Source organism: Microtus ochrogaster, linkage group LG2 (genome assembly GCF_000317375.1).
Source record: "Microtus ochrogaster isolate Prairie Vole_2 linkage group LG2, MicOch1.0, whole genome shotgun sequence".
Taxonomy (NCBI): Eukaryota; Metazoa; Chordata; class Mammalia; order Rodentia; family Cricetidae; genus Microtus; species Microtus ochrogaster.
The window spans coordinates 46326138-46342832 of record NC_022028.1 but is presented as its reverse complement, the minus strand read 5'-3'; the positions used below and the strand labels follow the sequence as shown (position 1 = coordinate 46342832).

General features: G+C 47.8%; 1 protein-coding gene across 5 annotated transcripts in view; it reads left to right on the top strand.

Annotated features, from left to right (window-relative positions):
* Positions 1-16152, top strand: part of Dip2a (disco interacting protein 2 homolog A) — a 75935-nt gene extending 59783 nt beyond the window's left edge. For 3 of the 5 annotated variants that reach the window (XM_026785473.1, XM_026785474.1, XM_026785471.1), the window contains 15 exons: positions 1485-1599; positions 2644-2845; positions 3576-3685; positions 3762-3842; positions 5142-5265; positions 7339-7460; positions 7576-7687; positions 9034-9143; positions 9907-10037; positions 11073-11241; positions 11550-11720; positions 12986-13015; positions 13968-14029; positions 14246-14303; positions 14676-16152. In XM_026785473.1, the coding sequence (XP_026641274.1) occupies positions 1485-1599; positions 2644-2845; positions 3576-3685; positions 3762-3842; positions 5142-5265; positions 7339-7460; positions 7576-7687; positions 9034-9143; positions 9907-10037; positions 11073-11241; positions 11550-11720; positions 12986-13015; positions 13968-14029; positions 14246-14303; positions 14676-14780 (1702 nt within the window). In that variant the 3' untranslated portion in view covers positions 14781-16152. Of the gene's footprint in view, positions 1-1484; positions 1600-2643; positions 2846-3575; positions 3686-3761; positions 3843-5141; positions 5266-7338; positions 7461-7575; positions 7688-9033; positions 9144-9875; positions 10038-11072; positions 11242-11549; positions 11721-12985; positions 13016-13967; positions 14030-14245; positions 14304-14675 lie in introns of those variants that run through there. The other 2 variants (XM_026785472.1, XM_013351213.2) reach the window with 2 other exon arrangements.
* The last annotated feature ends 543 nt before the right edge of the window (positions 16153-16695 follow it).

Here is a 16695-nt window from a genome sequence, read left to right as displayed (position 1 = left end):
TATATTGTCCCTTAACTTGTGGGGTCCAAGGCAGATGGATTTCAGAAGTTTTGTCACAATAAATTCCATATTGAAAAGCTTAGACAGACAGCACATTAGGGAAGTGAATCTAGAAATGCTGTAAGAATGGCAGAAAGACAACATTGAGAAAAGCTTGCTGGGTGATATAATATGGTAGTGGGGGGTATATGTTATGTTACAGAATATGTGGGCATACTAGCTTTAGGAGAAGATAAGAAAAGATAAATATTTAAAGAGTCCTGTATTCATAAAAGGATCTTCTGAACACTATCATAGCATTATAAAAACTAAAGCCTTTAAGTCATTGATATTCTAATAACCCTGTTATAATTAATTAAAGGATATGATTAAAAGAAAAAAAGAAAACATGTATCCGTGATGATGCAGAATTAGAGCTGTAGACATTTTGGTATAAGGGCTTTGGTGGGAAAACCCAACTTCTCAGCTAGTCCAAACAGTAAAGAAGGTACTGTGCACACATGGGCAAATACATACACAAACAAAGAACAGCACATGTGCACACAAACACAAGAAAGGAAGGAGGGAGGGAGGAGGAAGAGAGCTTAGTCCTGGAGCCTACATGGTGCACAACGAGAACTGACCCCTGAAAGTTTTCCTCTTTCCGTACAAGTGCTGCCAGATGCACATGCTGTAGGAAAACAGACAAAATACAGGGATTCGAACATATTTTTAAATTGATTTATTTGTATTTTATGTGCTTGGATATTTTGCATGCATGCCTGTGTACCATATGTGTGCCTGGTGCCCACAGAGTCCAGAAAAAGGTATTCAATCCCCTGGGACTGGAGTTACAGATCACTGGCTGCCATGTAGTTGCATGGCATCAAACCCGGGGCTTCTGGAAGAACTGCCAGGACTCAACCTCTGAGCCATCTCTTTGGTCCTTAGGGGGGAAAAAAATAAATGGAAGAGGACTTGTTGAAATCTGTAAAGTTAGGTAATAGAAACAAATCCAAATATATCAGTCACAATTAATGTTAACTCATTATTGAAGGATTTGATCTTTTGTTTACAAAGGAAACCGTTTAAAGAGTTGTTCACAAGGAACTGGTACATTAACATTAGAATTAAGAAAATTTCCCCTTTACAGGAAGACTCAGGTCTTGTCTAGTCCAGCCTTAACAGGAGAGGAAGTGCCTAGCCTCACTGCAGCTTGATAGGCCAAGGCAGTTGGTCTATCCGGGGAAGGAATGGAGGAGGACTGGACTGGGGGAGGTAGAGGTGGTGGGGACTGGAAGGAGAGGAGGGAGGGGAAACTGCAGTCTGCTTTGTGAGCTGAAACTGTTTCGGCTGTGATCCTGGAGCTCAGGGTGGCAGGTCACGCTCTGTGTTTGCAGGAAGTCACGTGTTGACTGCACAGCGCTTGGTGCCCTCTGTGCAGCTCTGACTGAGAGGTGGGCACTGCACTTCGGTATTGCCACCTTACCTTTGTCTTCTCTCAGGATTGCGGTGTTCTCCGTGACTGTGCTGCACGATGACCGGATTGTCTTGGTGGCTGAACAGCGGCCTGACGCTTCGGAGGAAGACAGCTTCCAGTGGATGAGCCGTGTGCTGCAGGTGGGCTTGCCGGGATGGTCGCTGTTCTCAGCGCGTGGAGACTTATTGGATGACAGACAGTAAAAAGGGAACCGGATATATATGCCATGAAAGTCAGAGAGGCCGGGCTTTGTTTTGTTATAGAGCATTTCAGATTCGTCAAGTAGAAACAAAATATAGTGGCCCCACACTCCCATCACTCTGCTTCCTGTGTACCGGTTAACAGAAATACCGCTAACACATCTTAAAACTAACCGTTCAGATTTCCCCAACTATCTGATGGTTACTAGGTTTGATGCCCCTTTGATGCCCCTGTCATTTTTGTGGCGATTTTGAGGAAAATAGGTTATGGGGTGGTATTTCCTCAATCTGGCTTGACCTTGCATTTGTAGTCATGTCTTGTGTCTCGGTTCAGTGGATCTGGAGGCTTGGATCAAACTCAAGACCATACGGTTTTAAGCCGCTGTCCTGTCGGTGTGGTGGCTAACAGCCAGGCGGTGTCACTCAGTGACTTCTGGCCCCTGGCCCCAGAGTCTCACAAGTTTGCTGTTTATGCTGACCCAGACGGGAGAGCCGGGAACAGCTCACATGGTTCTTCTCCCTGGGGATCAACTATCGAGATTGTTTAAAGCCATATTAAACTGAGCCTCTGAACTATGCTGCTAGCTAAATTCTGACTGAGTATATTCTCTTTACTTTCAGTCACAGGGATTGCTTTTTATACGCAAGTTGGTTGTAATTGAAATATAAACATAATTCCAAGTTCAGGATGTCTAGCTTCTGTTATCTTTGGTTCACCTCTTCCCAACTAGAGGCCTCACTATGCTTTTTGTAGCAACTGAGCCTTGTGTTTTTAATAAAAACAGTTACATAGTCTTATGTGTTTGTGTGAAAACTCTGTGTGTCTTACGGTACGCTCTCCGTCTTCTTTACTTCGTGAGATGTTTCAAGGGTGGCTCTACCTCCTGGACCTCTGTACCTCAGTGTTCTGTGGTATGGTGTCCCCTTCCAGCTTTCCCCGTCCTGGGCTGGTAGCTTGTGCTCAGCAGAGTTCTTGCCTTCCAGGCCATTGACAGCATCCACCAGGTGGGTGTGTACTGTTTGGCCCTGGTTCCTGCCAACACCTTGCCCAAGGCTCCCCTCGGAGGAATTCACATTTCTGAAACCAAGCAGCGTTTTCTGGAAGGGATGCTACACCCGTGTAATGTGTTGATGTGTCCTCATACCTGTGTGACCAACCTTCCCAAGCCACGCCAGAAGCAGCCAGGTTAGTTACATCTAATAAGATTGTCTGGCCTTAGAATTGATGTTGACTGCAGTCCTGGCTAGGGGTACAGCCACACTGGATCTTACAATAATGAGTACCCACCTCTCTGGGCCTGGAGTTAAGGATGGGGTAGGTATGCACCAGCTCTCAGTCCACAGAAGGGGATGTTGCTGGTGCACCTGCCTGATGGTTCTATCTGCCTGTTAGGAACCAGTTTTTTGGCAAATTCAAGGGTGGCTTCTTGGAGGTAGAAATGATGTCTGTAAGCAGACATGGGCTCTGGAATCCAAGGAGCCTCTGGTCACCATGAGGTTGCTAGAATGGAAGTTTCTCAAAGGTCAGTTTCCTGTGTCTTATTTAACACAAAACTAAGTGTAAAGGCCAGTTTATCATACTCAGTTTGTCATTGCTTTGGCTCTATAAATAGGAAAAGCTGACCTTTACTGATTATCAACCATATGAAATATCAGAAAGTATAACACACTTCAAGAACTCTGATTTATACATAAAATATAGTAAAGCCATAAAAAGCTAATTATTTGATTAACATCTCAAGAAATGCTATATAATATAGTTTATATTTAAGAGTGCTCTGAATATTTTTTACATTTTAAGAAAAGAGTTAAATACCCAATTCAGGTATGTTTCAAAATAACAAGTGTTATATATAAGTAATGTCATGTGACAGTTACGGATTAGAAGTTCCCACCTTGTCTTTTGGAATTTGTAGAGGTTGGACCAGCCTCGATGATTGTTGGGAACCTGGTTGCTGGAAAAAGGATTGCGCAGGCGTCTGGGAGAGAGCTGGCCCACCTGGAGGATAGTGACCAGGCTCGGAAGGTACTGGGCAGCTCCCGGGTAAGGGCGGGTGGTATCTAGGATACTGTGGAGGAGCTGAACCATCCTCTCTGTGCAGTTCCTGTTCCTGGCGGATGTGCTGCAGTGGCGAGCTCATACCACACCTGACCACCCGCTGTTCTTGCTGCTGAACGCCAAGGTAAGTGCAGGACTTTGGGGGTCTTTCTAGTTTGTCATTTCCAAGTCCTGCTAATTGTTGTTGGGACAATAGAGCGCTGTTAGATTTGGGGCCCTTCTGTGGCATTGTTCTCTCTGCCTGTTACTTTTCTTGTAGAGACCCGAGCTTTGTGCGGTTGACACAAAGTCCTTCTGTTGATTTTATATTTATCTGGAAAGTTTTGTCGGCTCTCTTTTCTTATTAGGAACTGTATCTTTGTAAATACTCAGGTTTATGAACTAAAAGGAAATGTTTATGTGGTAAAACTTATGCATTCAGGCTTTGTACATTTGCTTAGATCTTTGAAATGACAAACACTATTTACTGCTCCAAACTGTTTTCACTTTGTGGCTGAGAAACCACTGTCATGTGGCCTGCAAGCCTGTTAATGCTCTACACCACACTCAGAATGCCTGGAATCTAGAGGAGATTCTGTAAGATTCCCATGGCAAGGTTACAGAAACAAGCATTGGGAAGACCCCGTGTGAGTCCCGTGCCAGCGTCCTCAAACATGCTTTAAGAGACCTCGATTTTTGTCACCAAGGGCAGGTCCCATGATCTCAGAAAATGCAAGCTCGACCCTGGTACTCTTTGCTCACACAGAGCTTCACTTTTTTATTTAATTTTATCTGGTAGGCTCTTGGTATAGATGCGAGGTTGGCCTTCAACTCTTCACCTTCCTTTCGCAGCTTCAAGTGCAGGCACAGTCAGAGCATTTACTGACGCCCACTGTGTTTAAACAGTAGACAATCTTCCTGCTAAAAACTCAGGTTTCTCATGCGAGAGGCTGTCTTGCTTCCTGGTGTCTCAGTAAACTTCCATCTGATAGTTGAATTCTAAGTCATGCTGGCAGATCGTGATTGTCAAACAAAGATGTCGTCAGCTTGTGGGAAGAGCCTCCAGGCCAGTGGAGAGAAGGGAAGTGCTGGGTGCTGGCTCTGGACAGGCATAGGGGGCAGCGTCCTGCAGGCTCTGAGTGGGGAAGCCAGTGAGACAGGTCTCTGGGAAAGGATTCAGGATTCAGATGGATTCCAGGCATGGGTATTCTGGCTTTGTACAGCCTTTGGCTCTGGCAGGTACCAGTGAAGTGTTTACCCACTCAGAGATGCCCAGCCCTCTGCTACAAGCATCTGTAATACAGACCCCAGAATTGCCTAGCATTGGCATAATTTGATTGCTGAGCACAGGAACCCAGTGTGCAGAAGGATGCACATAGGTTCCAGAGCAGACATTCTCCTGTCTGAAGACATCAGCACACCAATGTACTTGGTTCTTCTCCAGGGCACAGTCACCAGCACTGCAACCTGTATCCAGCTGCACAAAAGGGCCGAGAGAGTGGCTGCTGCTCTCATGGAGAAGGGGCGACTGGATGCTGGGGACCATGTGGCTTTGGTCTATCCCCCAGGTAAATGCACCCCCAAGACCCTCTCCCTGGCCTTTGTAAATGGAGCTCAGCCACTCCCTACTCTTGTGATGCCAGTGCCACCATGAGCCCTTTGGGCAGGGCCTTTGTTCCTAGTGGTCTTGGTAGTGTTTTTTGCTATCAGAGTGGCAGGTGCTCAGGCTTATCCTGTGTGTCTTCCTCTAGAGCTGGATTCTCACCCTTCCGGGCACAACATCTTAGAACAAGGGGTGGGGTGAAGGGCAGCCATTGCACTGGCTACTCTGAGCAGAGCTAGAATTTGATGTATAGTTGTGTTTCCTTGGAGAGATACTGGTTCATATTGTCCCTTCCTACTCGAGTTCAAACTGGAGAGTTTCACTAACCTAACCCTCTTCTCTAAGATCGTTTTCCCACTGATGCTTTAGGACAGTGGTTCTCAACCTTCCTGATACTGTGTCCCCTTAATACAGTCCTTCATGTTGTGCTGGCCCCAGCCACAAGATTGTTTTCATTGTTACTGCATAGCTGTAATTTTCCTACTGCTATGAATCATGATGTAAATATGATTATGATCTGCAGTAGATCTGATATGTGACCCCTGTGAAAAGGTCATTCAACCCCAGAAGGGTTGAGACGCACAGGTTGAGAGCCACTGCTTTAGGACACAGCAAGGTTGGAACGTCCTGTTACTACACTTTTTTTTTTATCCCTCATTACGCAGTATTCTCAAAATAGTTATGACAGTACCTCAGGCAATGTGATGATTTTTTTTTAAAGAACAATTTGAACTTTTTGGCATGTGTTCACTCATCCCCCACCCACTTTTTTCATGGTGCTAAGGAGTAAAGCCAGGACCTTGTACACGCTGGGCAAGTGCTCTGCCTCACCCTCTTATTAGGGATGTGGCAGATGGCAGACGCCAATCTCAGACGGTGGCTGCCACAACTTCATTCTCCCTTCACATTGTCCCATGCTTATGATCCTCTACCAGCCATATACGTGTTCCCCTTAGCATGCCTGTCTCAGTACCAGGGAACTCCTTCCCTGGAGGATCCCTTAGGGACCTGTGTGGGATCAGTACTCACTTTTTCCCAGCATAACAAATCCAATGCAGTCTCCGCCTGGACCACTCCCATTTCTCTAGTGGGTGAAAACCTCTTGCTGCGTTTGCCTTTGTGACGAATGAATGCTTTTCCCTGTCTTCAAAGTCTAGTGTGTCTGTAGCGAACGTTGGTTCTTCCTGCTCGGTGAGCTCACGTTCAGGGTCTTTCTGAATGTGAGCCTTCGTGCCGTCTAATTCAGGAAAGTTTCTTGACTCATCGTCTTCCCTCTGTGCTTTCTGACCCTTGCTTTCCTGCTGAACTTCTGCTCCTTCCATCTGTGTGCCTTTATCTGCCTTTAGTAACTGACATTTCCTCTTCTCTTCTCTCCTTCCCACTCAAAGTTTTAAATGTCATCTTTATCTTTTATCTTAAGACTTTGTTGCCTTGTGTTCCTTCAACCTGCATCTTTATCTTGAAATGAATTCTTAAAATTTCTAGTCATGTATGATTTTTTTTAAAAATTCTTGTTTCTATTAATATCATTTTCTAATGCATTTTAGTATGTTTTGAGATAGACTGTTAAGCTATCATAGATAGCTGAAGGAATGGCTCCTCTTGCTGTGGCCAGGGAACCTCCACTGCAAGCAGTTTGTCTCAAAGGTTGTCCTCTGAGGTCTGTGGGTGCAGACTTGTCTAGCCCTTCTAAGTCCTGGGTCTGGTGGGCCAAAGGTCTACTGCTGCTGTACAGGGCAAGGACCTTTCTACTGCAGTATGCAAGCACCTGTATCCCCAGCCCCACATGCTCATGGGCCCTGCGGAGACCCCCTCTTGGGGTATTGGGTTGCCCTCCTTTCTGAACATATTGTCAGTGCTAGGTTTGGTGAACTCCGGCCTTATCCTTTGGAGTTAACCATGGCTGTGTCAAAAGGAAAACATGCCTGCTGGTCCCTTTTCTGTCTCTGGACAAATATTCTAGGTTGTCCTCATCAGGCCTGAGATTGTAAACCTACCCATTGGGACCCAGCGTTGACCATGTGTTCTGTCTCCCCAGGGGTTGATCTTATCGCTGCCTTCTATGGCTGCCTGTACTGTGGCTGTGTGCCTGTCACTGTGCGACCCCCACACCCCCAGAACCTTGGCACTACCTTGCCCACTGTGAAGATGATTGTCGAGGTACGTTCTCTCTTCTGGCAGGCCATGTCCTCTTGGGCGGGGTCATGGCATTTGTCATGCGTGGTCTTCTCTGCAGGATGAAGCTTACTTGGGTTCTTGCTTCCATGTGATGTAGGTCAGCAAATCTGCTTGTGTCCTTAGTACACAGGCCATTACACGGCTGCTCAAGTCCAAGGAAGCAGCTGCCGCTGTAGATGTCAGGACCTGGCCAACCATCCTTGATACAGGTATGTGTCTGCAACAGCTGCTCCTACAAAGACAGGCAATTGCTTTCTTTCCTGGCTGCTTTCTGTTGTTGGTGTTTTGCTGTTAGCGTGCAAATTAAAAATAAATAAACATTGGGGAGCTGGAGAGAGGACTCAGTGGTTAAGAGCATTTGTTGCTCTTGCAGAGAACCGGGGTGTGGTTTTTAGCCCCCACATGGAGGCTTATAACTGCCTGTAATTCCAGTATCAAGGGAACCAATCTGTCTTCTGACCTCAGCACATATATATAATGTACATATATAAACTCAGGAATACACATAAAATAACATATTGAAAAGTAAATGTCCAGATAATGGATCAGCTTGTGTCAATGGCAGGATGAGTTGTTGGCTTTATCTGATAAAACAGGCACAGTGTTAGTGGGGCATTAGGTACCACTGTTGCCTTCATGGCCTGTCTCCCTGTCTAGGATATGAGGTCTTCTCCACTCTGGGCCCACCATCAGCAGTCCCATGCTCATGTTACGGGCTGAAATCCTATTCCCTACTGCCTCCTGCCAACATAGTTAGCTGGTAGTTGTCTACATGTTTTTGCTGATTCTTTGGGGGCACAGTTTTCACTGTGTACCCTGTCACTATCACTGGGGAGTGCCATCATGCTCCTGAGATACCTTCACACCAGCTGGAAGAAGCTGCGTCTTATGGTTGTTGCATCACCAGGGTGGGCTAAGGGCAGCTCCGCTTTGCAGATGTGGACTGCTTGGCCTAGTAGACCCCCAGCACCACTAGGGACCGAGTGCTGGCTTCCTGAGTGGCAGGAACCTCTCCTTTCCATCATACCCTTGCATTCTGTTTTCTATGGGAACCAAAGACTAATACAGCTGTGTGCCTGGTACCGTGGCAGATGTGAGGTACTGGGGCAGCTGATATGGGTCAAAGGTCAGGCTCTAAGCTCCAGTTGGCCAGAATCCTTCATTCTCAAGAGCTCAGCCTTGCCCTTGTTGAGTCTTTGCCCATTTGTACAACGTACAGTAGCAGTGAACTACTACTCATGAACTTGAAGCATGCAGACTCCAAGAGTCAGTCTGTCTGTGAGGCTGTTTCTGTGGCTCTGCCACAGCCTCTGCAATATTGGCATATCCTCAGCACTCCGGCCTTTCCCATCTAGCAGTGAAGTGATTTCTTCTCCCGTTGCCTTCAGCGTCCAGGCTGCACAGCCACAGAACAGACATGGTGAGCCTGCACCAGTGATCTCTCCTGGACGCTCTCTGATAGCCTGTCTTTCGTGACAAATCTGTCTCTGGGGAGGCTGAAGCTTTGCTTGTGCAGGCCGTGTGACATTAGTCCCTGGCATCTTCTGTTTAACAGATGACATTCCAAAAAAGAAGCTAGCTAGCATTTTCAGACCGCCCTCCCCAGACGTGCTCGCGTACTTGGACTTCAGTGTGTCGACTACAGGGATCTTAGCTGGAGTGAAGGTAGGACCTCATGGGCTCCTGTTGGCTTCAGCCTCATGGGGACATTGAGGGCACGGGCAGGGGTAAGGCTACAGTAGGAAGGGTGTATGTGCTGCAGCTTTAAGAAGATGCTTTTTATCCAAAGCACAGAGCAACAGTACTGTGTCTTACAATTTATGTTAAACATTGATGAAGCCCAAAATCAGACACCTGGGAGCATTGCATGTGTTGCTGTTGATAGTAATGCCTGGTCTCTAGATGGGGGTGGCTTCGCTGAGTTTATTTAACGTGAATTAAGAGTCACTTAAAGCGACTGGTGGGAGAGCTCAGCATTAAGAGCACTTGCTGCTCTTGCAGAGGACCTAGATTCTAGCACTGTTCAGGTGGCTCACAAGCACATGCAAGTCCAGTTCCAGGGGATTTGACACCCTCTTCAGGCCTCTGTGGACACCAGCCATGCACTTGGTGTACATAAAGTCACACACATAAATAAAAAAAATAAATCATTTTGTACAGTTAGAATGTGTGTGTGTATGTATGTATGTATGTATGTATGTATGTATGTATGTATGTAGCCATAGCATCTGGTTTTAGAGATTTCTATGTGCAATTTTTGTGGGTATTATTCAGGTTCTCTGGGGGTATGAGCCAACCATCTTAGAAAGTAACTTGGTGCTTGGTGATATGGAGCTGCATGCCCAGCCAACCACGGAGCATAGCAGACATGGCCTTTAACCCTTTCTTCCTTCACAGCCCTGAGCAGGCCTTTTCTTCACTCCTGCAGATGTCACACGCAGCCACAAGTGCCTTGTGCCGCTCCATAAAGCTTCAGTGTGAGCTGTACCCCTCACGGCAGATCGCCATCTGCCTGGACCCTTACTGTGGCCTCGGCTTTGCACTGTGGTGTCTGTGCAGGTGAGGGCATGCACCCATTGCTCCTGGGGCCTGTGTGGCCTCTGTGACTCTTAAGAACCTTGGACCATTAAATGTTTTATTTGAGTGTCTAGGAATCTAAGATGTGTTGAATGGGTTTGTTTGTTGGTTAGAGTCTGGGTTCACAACTTAATAAAAGAATAAAGATACCCAGGCATGTGGAGGTATATGCCTTTAGTCACAGCACTTGGTACTCAGAGCTGTCCTGAGTTTGAGGCCAGACTGGTCTACATGGCAAGTTCCAGGCCAGCTAGGTCTTTATAGAAAGACCCCGCCCACCCCCACCCCCCAAACAAAAAGAAAGAGAAAAGTAAGAATGAAAGAGCAAAAACAGAAAGAAAAGAAAAAGAAATAAAGGCTAGCAAGGTATATGCAAATCTGGCAACGAGAGTTCAATCCCTGGGTCCATACAAAAGTAAAGGGAGACAGACTTGGTGAAGTGTCCCTCTGACCTGCACTGGTACACCCTGTGTACATCCATACACACACACACACACACACACACACACACACACACACACACACGATCATTTTAAAAAACGGACAAGACTGAGGGTATCTTTCATTAAATACAAACACTGTCCATTATTAGTGATTGGGAAGGGTGCAGTGATGGCGCACACCTTTAATCCCAGTACTTGGGAGGCAGAAGCAGGCAAATCTTTGTGAGTTCGAGGCCAGCCTGGGCTACAGAGTGAATTCCAAGGCTACACAGAGAAACCCTGACTTGGGGAAAAAAATAGTGATTGGGAAGAATCTTCTGGTTCATTCAAATGCTAAAAATCAGTGATCCACCTCTATAAACAGGAAGCCTCTTCCACACATTGTTCCTGCTGCTTTTGATTATTTGGGTGGCGTGCAGGACCCCACCACACAGTGGGTTTCTGTTCAACTCCCACTGGGCTTCAGAACAGACCTGTGCCCATTCAGGCTGGAAAAATGGTATATGTGAGGGAGGAGCAAGGATGCCTAGGGCTTGGCACGCTGGCTCCCTGCCAACTGTCTTTCTCCACACAGCGTCTACTCTGGACACCAGTCAGTGCTTGTTCCCCCGCTGGAGCTGGAGAGCAATGTGTCCCTCTGGCTGTCTGCTGTCAGCCAGTACAAGGCCCGTGTTACCTTCTGTTCTTACTCAGTGATGGAGATGTGTACCAAAGGTCTGGGTGCACAGACCGGCGCCCTTAGGGTAAGTGCCAGGCTGGGCTACACAGCCGTGGTGGTCATTCCCAGCCCACACACGTCTGACAAGTTGCAGACCCTGTAGAGAGAAAGGTCTGTGAGGAGGCAGGACAGAGGGTTGGCTGTAGAGTTTTCAGGGTACTTATGGGTACTTCTGCGCTTAGAATTCCCCAGATGGAGGCAGAACTAGAGGAAACCTGCCTTTATGTGCTCAGATCTACAGCCAGACCCCATGGGTATCCCGCAGAGATTCCTTTAGTCAGTGCAGAGGGCGCCCGGCTCTGTGCTGTGGAGTGACTTCCTGCTCTTCTGCAGATGAAGGGGGTGAACCTGTCATGTGTGCGCACCTGCATGGTGGTGGCTGAGGAACGGCCCCGGATCTCATTGACACAGTCATTTTCCAAGCTCTTTAAAGACCTGGGCCTCCCTGCACGAGCTGTGAGCACCACCTTTGGGTGCAGAGTCAACGTGGCCATCTGCCTCCAGGTAAGTTGGTGGCACCTCGGGTCACTGGCACCTGCACCAGAGAATAACGTGTTCACAGACGACACCAGTACATAGCTTTATCTGTGTCTCCACCTTGGGGCTATAGATGTTACATTTCCCCATGACCATTCGGCTTGGAGACTGTAAGGACTTTGTTTAGAAAGATAGTCTGTTCTTTCTGATGAACAGGAGTATTTAGATATAAACAAGTTTGTTTTTAAGCAGTAGCATATGCAGCTAATCTTTAAAAGCAAGACTGAATTGCTTTCCTACGAAATCTACAGTAAACTGTGTGTGGAGGCGCACACCTTTAATCCAGCACCCAGGAGGCAGAGGCAGGCGGATCTCTTTGAGTTTGAGCCCAGCCTGGTCTACACAGTGAGTTCCAGGACAGTTAGAGCTCTATAGAGAAACGGCCTTTAAAAAACAATCAATATATATCTATATAGATTCACAATATGTATATATACATATATATACACACACATACATGTCATACATGTACAGATTTTAAATTGGAGCACTCATAAGGGTGATAGTTTGTCCTGGCCACTGTAGTTTAGGACTGTTAGTAAAGTAGGCCTCTGAGAAGTTTTAGAATCGACACGAGCATCCCAAGGCTTTCTCAGGAGCGCTCCCTGTTTTCTGATTTTTATGCTAGTCCCTGTTTCACTTCTTTCTAAGCATTTCTGAGAGCCAAATACTGACCATATATCTGACATATTAAATGCTGTGGTGACCACAAAGTACCCTTTCTGGGTTCCCGAAGCATAGGCTCGGCTTGTGCCCTATTCCCTTGGTGGCTGCATGTGCAGGGCAGGTCTCTGCTCCAGAGTCCACAGCTGTCTGAAAGGTGTCACTGTTTCCCCGCTCCATTTGCTCATACCCTCTCAGCCATGACAAGGCTGTGCTCCAGACCGCTGTAAGTTCCAGGTGGCTGTGTTGCCAGAAGAGACTAGGGGGTCGGGGCCGGGTGCACCGCTGTGGCTGATGTACAGGCTGGTACTGTGTGTTAGGAAATTCCAGAGTCTAACTCTGAAAGTGCCCCCACCCATTCATATGGGATGGCGTTGGCCTTGTTTGTCAGCATGTGAATGCCACGTGCAGTGGCAGAACTTGTAACGATAGATCTGTGTTTGCTCTTTAAGATACAGTGATGTGCTCTTCTCTCTCACGGTGTTTCTCATGTGGCCTGTGGCCTTCTGTTTGTTTCCTGTGCTATTTCCTCCCTGTCTCCCTCTGCTGGCCGCCCTGGCCTCTGTCAGCCCAACAGGCTGGGAAAACTAGCTGAGCAGGTAGGACCTCGCCCTAACCCTCATCCTTGCTAGTGTCTCCATGTCTGTCACCCCTACTTCCTGCTCCTTACCCCCACCCTGCTTCTATGAGTTCATGTGATCTTCTGGTGGATTCCAGAATACATGTTGCTTTTACTGTCTTAGCTTATTCACAGTGAGAATGATTTGACTTTACAAGAGCTCCTTTGTAACCAAATGTAAAGGAAAGTTTTCAGAGCTGGTGAGAGGTTATGCTGTCTAGACACTCTAGGGAATGTGGACCAAGGTATCCATTTAGTTTGATGTTCCTTGTCAATAAAATGGCAATGCTAGGCTAGTGGGGTGGGATGTCTCATAAGGTAAAGGTGCTTGCTACGACCTAAGTTTAGTTGCTGGGACCCACAAGGTAGAAGAAGAGAAATGACTTCCCAAGTTGTCCTCTGACCTCCATAAACATGCTGTAGGCATGTGGGTGTACAAACAAGCACATACAGTTAAATAAATGTGATAATAATAATAAACTTTGGTGAGTGACAGTACAGCCCAGGACATCCTGCCAGCATGACACTCAAGTTGTTTGTCTCATCCTAGCCTCTGCTGTACTTAGTCCTGAGTTAGTAGACTCCAGGCCCTGACAATGCTGGGTGGATCTGTCCCCAGTCTGCAGTTTTGTTCAGAATAGCAGAGGCCAGTAGGGATGAAAACTAATCAGAACTGACAGAAATTCCAGGATTCGATGCTTTGATTCGCAGTCACTGAGTTGCTCAGCATCATCTAGCCAAGTAGATGTTTGGATGGACAGCATCAGTTCTGCCACGGGGACCACGAGCCCTTGAGCAGACTGGTTGCAAGATGCACAGCTTCTGTCGGGGTGTCAAAGACAGCCTGGGAGGAGCTTTTACGTGGCCATGCTTGTGAAACCCGGCAGAGCACAGGGATTCTGAAAGGAGTTCCTCTCTTGTCCTCCTTCCAGGGCACAACAGGTCCAGATCCCACGACTGTCTATGTGGACATGCGGGCGCTGCGGCACGACAGGTACAGCCCCTCCCTGTCTGCACAACCTCGCGCACACTGACTAAGTGCTGTAGGCTACCTCCAGCGTCCTGTGTGGCGAGGATGCCGGCCAAGGCGGGAACATTTGCACCCAGGAAACGACATTGTGGGCTCACTCGGACCCATGTGATTTGCCCTTTTAGAAATTACTGTGAAGTAAATTTTATTCTGAATTTTTTTTTCTTTGTCAATTTTTAGAGTTCGTTTGGTGGAACGGGGTTCTCCGCATAGTCTACCGTTGATGGAGTCTGGAAAGGTAGTAGAAGCTGGTGTGGGCAGTGCTGGGGTTGTGCTCCTCCTGACAGGGTACCACCTGGGGAGTGGGATTGGCCACTGAAGAGGCCAGCAGTGTGAAGTTAGCTATCTGAATACCCAGAGCTTGGAGCCCATAGTTGGAGGGCCTGGGTACAGGTGTAGAGAAGGGACTGGCTCTTTGCAGACAGGTGCAGGGGTGTGGCGGGCAGGCTGCTCAACTCTGGATCTGTGTGGTCTGTCCTGCTCATGTGCTTCCTCAGCTTCAGTGGCAGGAAGGGAGGGATGGATGAGAAATAGGACTTGCCCGTGCCACTGAATCAGAAGTCTAGGAGGTTTCTTTTCCCCAGGGCCCTTAACAACTTTCCTCCTGCAGATCCTCCCGGGAGTGAAGGTCATCATTGCACACACGGAGACCAAAGGGCCCCTGGGAGACTCACACCTGGGCGAGGTGAGTGCTGCTGGGTGTGGACCAGGGTGAGAGGTCATCATTGCACACGCAGAGACCAAAGGGCCCCTGGGAGACTCACACCTGGGTGAGGTGAGTGCTGCTGGGTGTGGAGCAGGTGAGAGCCTTCCAGACCCTGGATTCTCTCTCCTCCTCTCAGAATTCTCTTAGGGTTCAGGTATTCTTTTGGGACTCCATGTGTCTTTATGAAAAGATCAATTTTTATTATTCTTTATTGTGTGCATGTGTGTGTTTGTGTGTGTGTGTGTGTGTGTGTGTGTGTGTATGTTCTTTGGGTGTATGCACACAACTGTAGGTGTCTGTAGATGCCAGAGGCTGAGATCTTTCCTGGAACTGGAGCTCCAGGTGGTTGTGAGCCACCTGAGGATGTGCCGGGAACCGAACCTAGGTCCTCTGGAACCTTAACGCTTTCCAGCTTCTGTATGTCTCTTAAGAATCCTAGTAATCTCCTTCCCACCTCTCCTGCACTCTCAGACCCTGCTCGTAATATAGGGCTTACAGCGTGTGGGTAAGAGGCCTCTCCTCTCACCGGGTCACCCCACCAACAAAGTTATGAGAACATTGGGGTGCCAGGGAAGCCACACGGGACCATCATTAGCCAGGGGACAAGAACAGCTGTTTTGGGGAGAACTGATCAGCCACTCCTTAAAACTAGGTATAGCATCAGTGCCAAGGTCACAGACCCAATGGCATCAACAACTGACCACAGGTTCAAGGCCACACGGGACTTTATTCCAGGCTCAGGATTCTTGGTGACCCAAAGACTCAGCCGTCTATGGGGCAGTTGTGGCACACAGAGCCTGTCACCGGCATTAGGTAGATAGGAAATGATGCTCACAGGGACAGGAGAGCCCCTCACTTCCAGGTAGCATTCACTCATGGGCAGTGCACAGATGTTCCCACTCATGGAAAGTGGGCCAGTGGAGCCTCTTGCAGACAGTGGGAAAGTGGGGTCCATTCACGGGCACTAGACAGGTGGAATACTTCACAGAGAGTAGGCATTGGGGCCTCTCACTTGCGTACAGTGGGAAGATAGGGCCCCTGGCTTATGGGCAGGGGCAGGAAGGGCCTCTTATTTATGGGCACTAGGCAGCTAAGGGCAAGGAGAGCCTGTAAGGGAGTGCCCACAAGACATGGGAGTCTGGGCCGAATGGGAGACCCACTCCTCATGGGAGCTGCCCTCCTTTCTACTTCTCTTTTTGGAAGTTGTTGTGTGACATTGTCAGAGTGGGCAGCTTGTGGGTCGGGGTGGGCTCTGTCTAAGAGGCCCCCTTGACACTATTGAGGACTATAGGCCACACCTATAGACTTTAGTCTATACATGGATGCATATGAGCTCATATGTGAGCATCCTGCACGAATGCACATGACCGCAGGTGCACAGGGCTGTTGTGGACACCAGTGTGCCATTTGCATTGTTTAGGCACGAGTGAGTGAGCAGCTATGTGTTTTCCACAGAGTGCACTTTAACCTGCCACGTTGTGAACAGACGACCACCCCCATTCTCTCAGTGTCACTGTCATTTGCTGTATGGAAGTGGGAGCATCCAGACAGGACAGAGCCCTACAGATGCCATTCCTGGAACAAAGGAACAGTTTATTTTAGAAGAGGTTATGTTAGGCATACACACACACACACACACACACACACACACACACACACACACAACACACAAATCCTGGCAATCGGGATGCTGAAGCAGGAAGATTGTGAATTGGATGCCAGCCTGAGCTACATAGCAAGACCCCGTCTAAAAGAAGGAGGAAGGAGTAGGGGGAAGAAGAAAAAGCATAATAATAATTAGTCATATTTCTACTGAGAACTCAAGAACAATGGCAATGGGTTTCTGATCCTACTGCACGTACTGGCCTTGTAAGAGCCTAGGCAGTTTTGATGCTCAACTTACTAGACCTGGATGGAGGTGGGG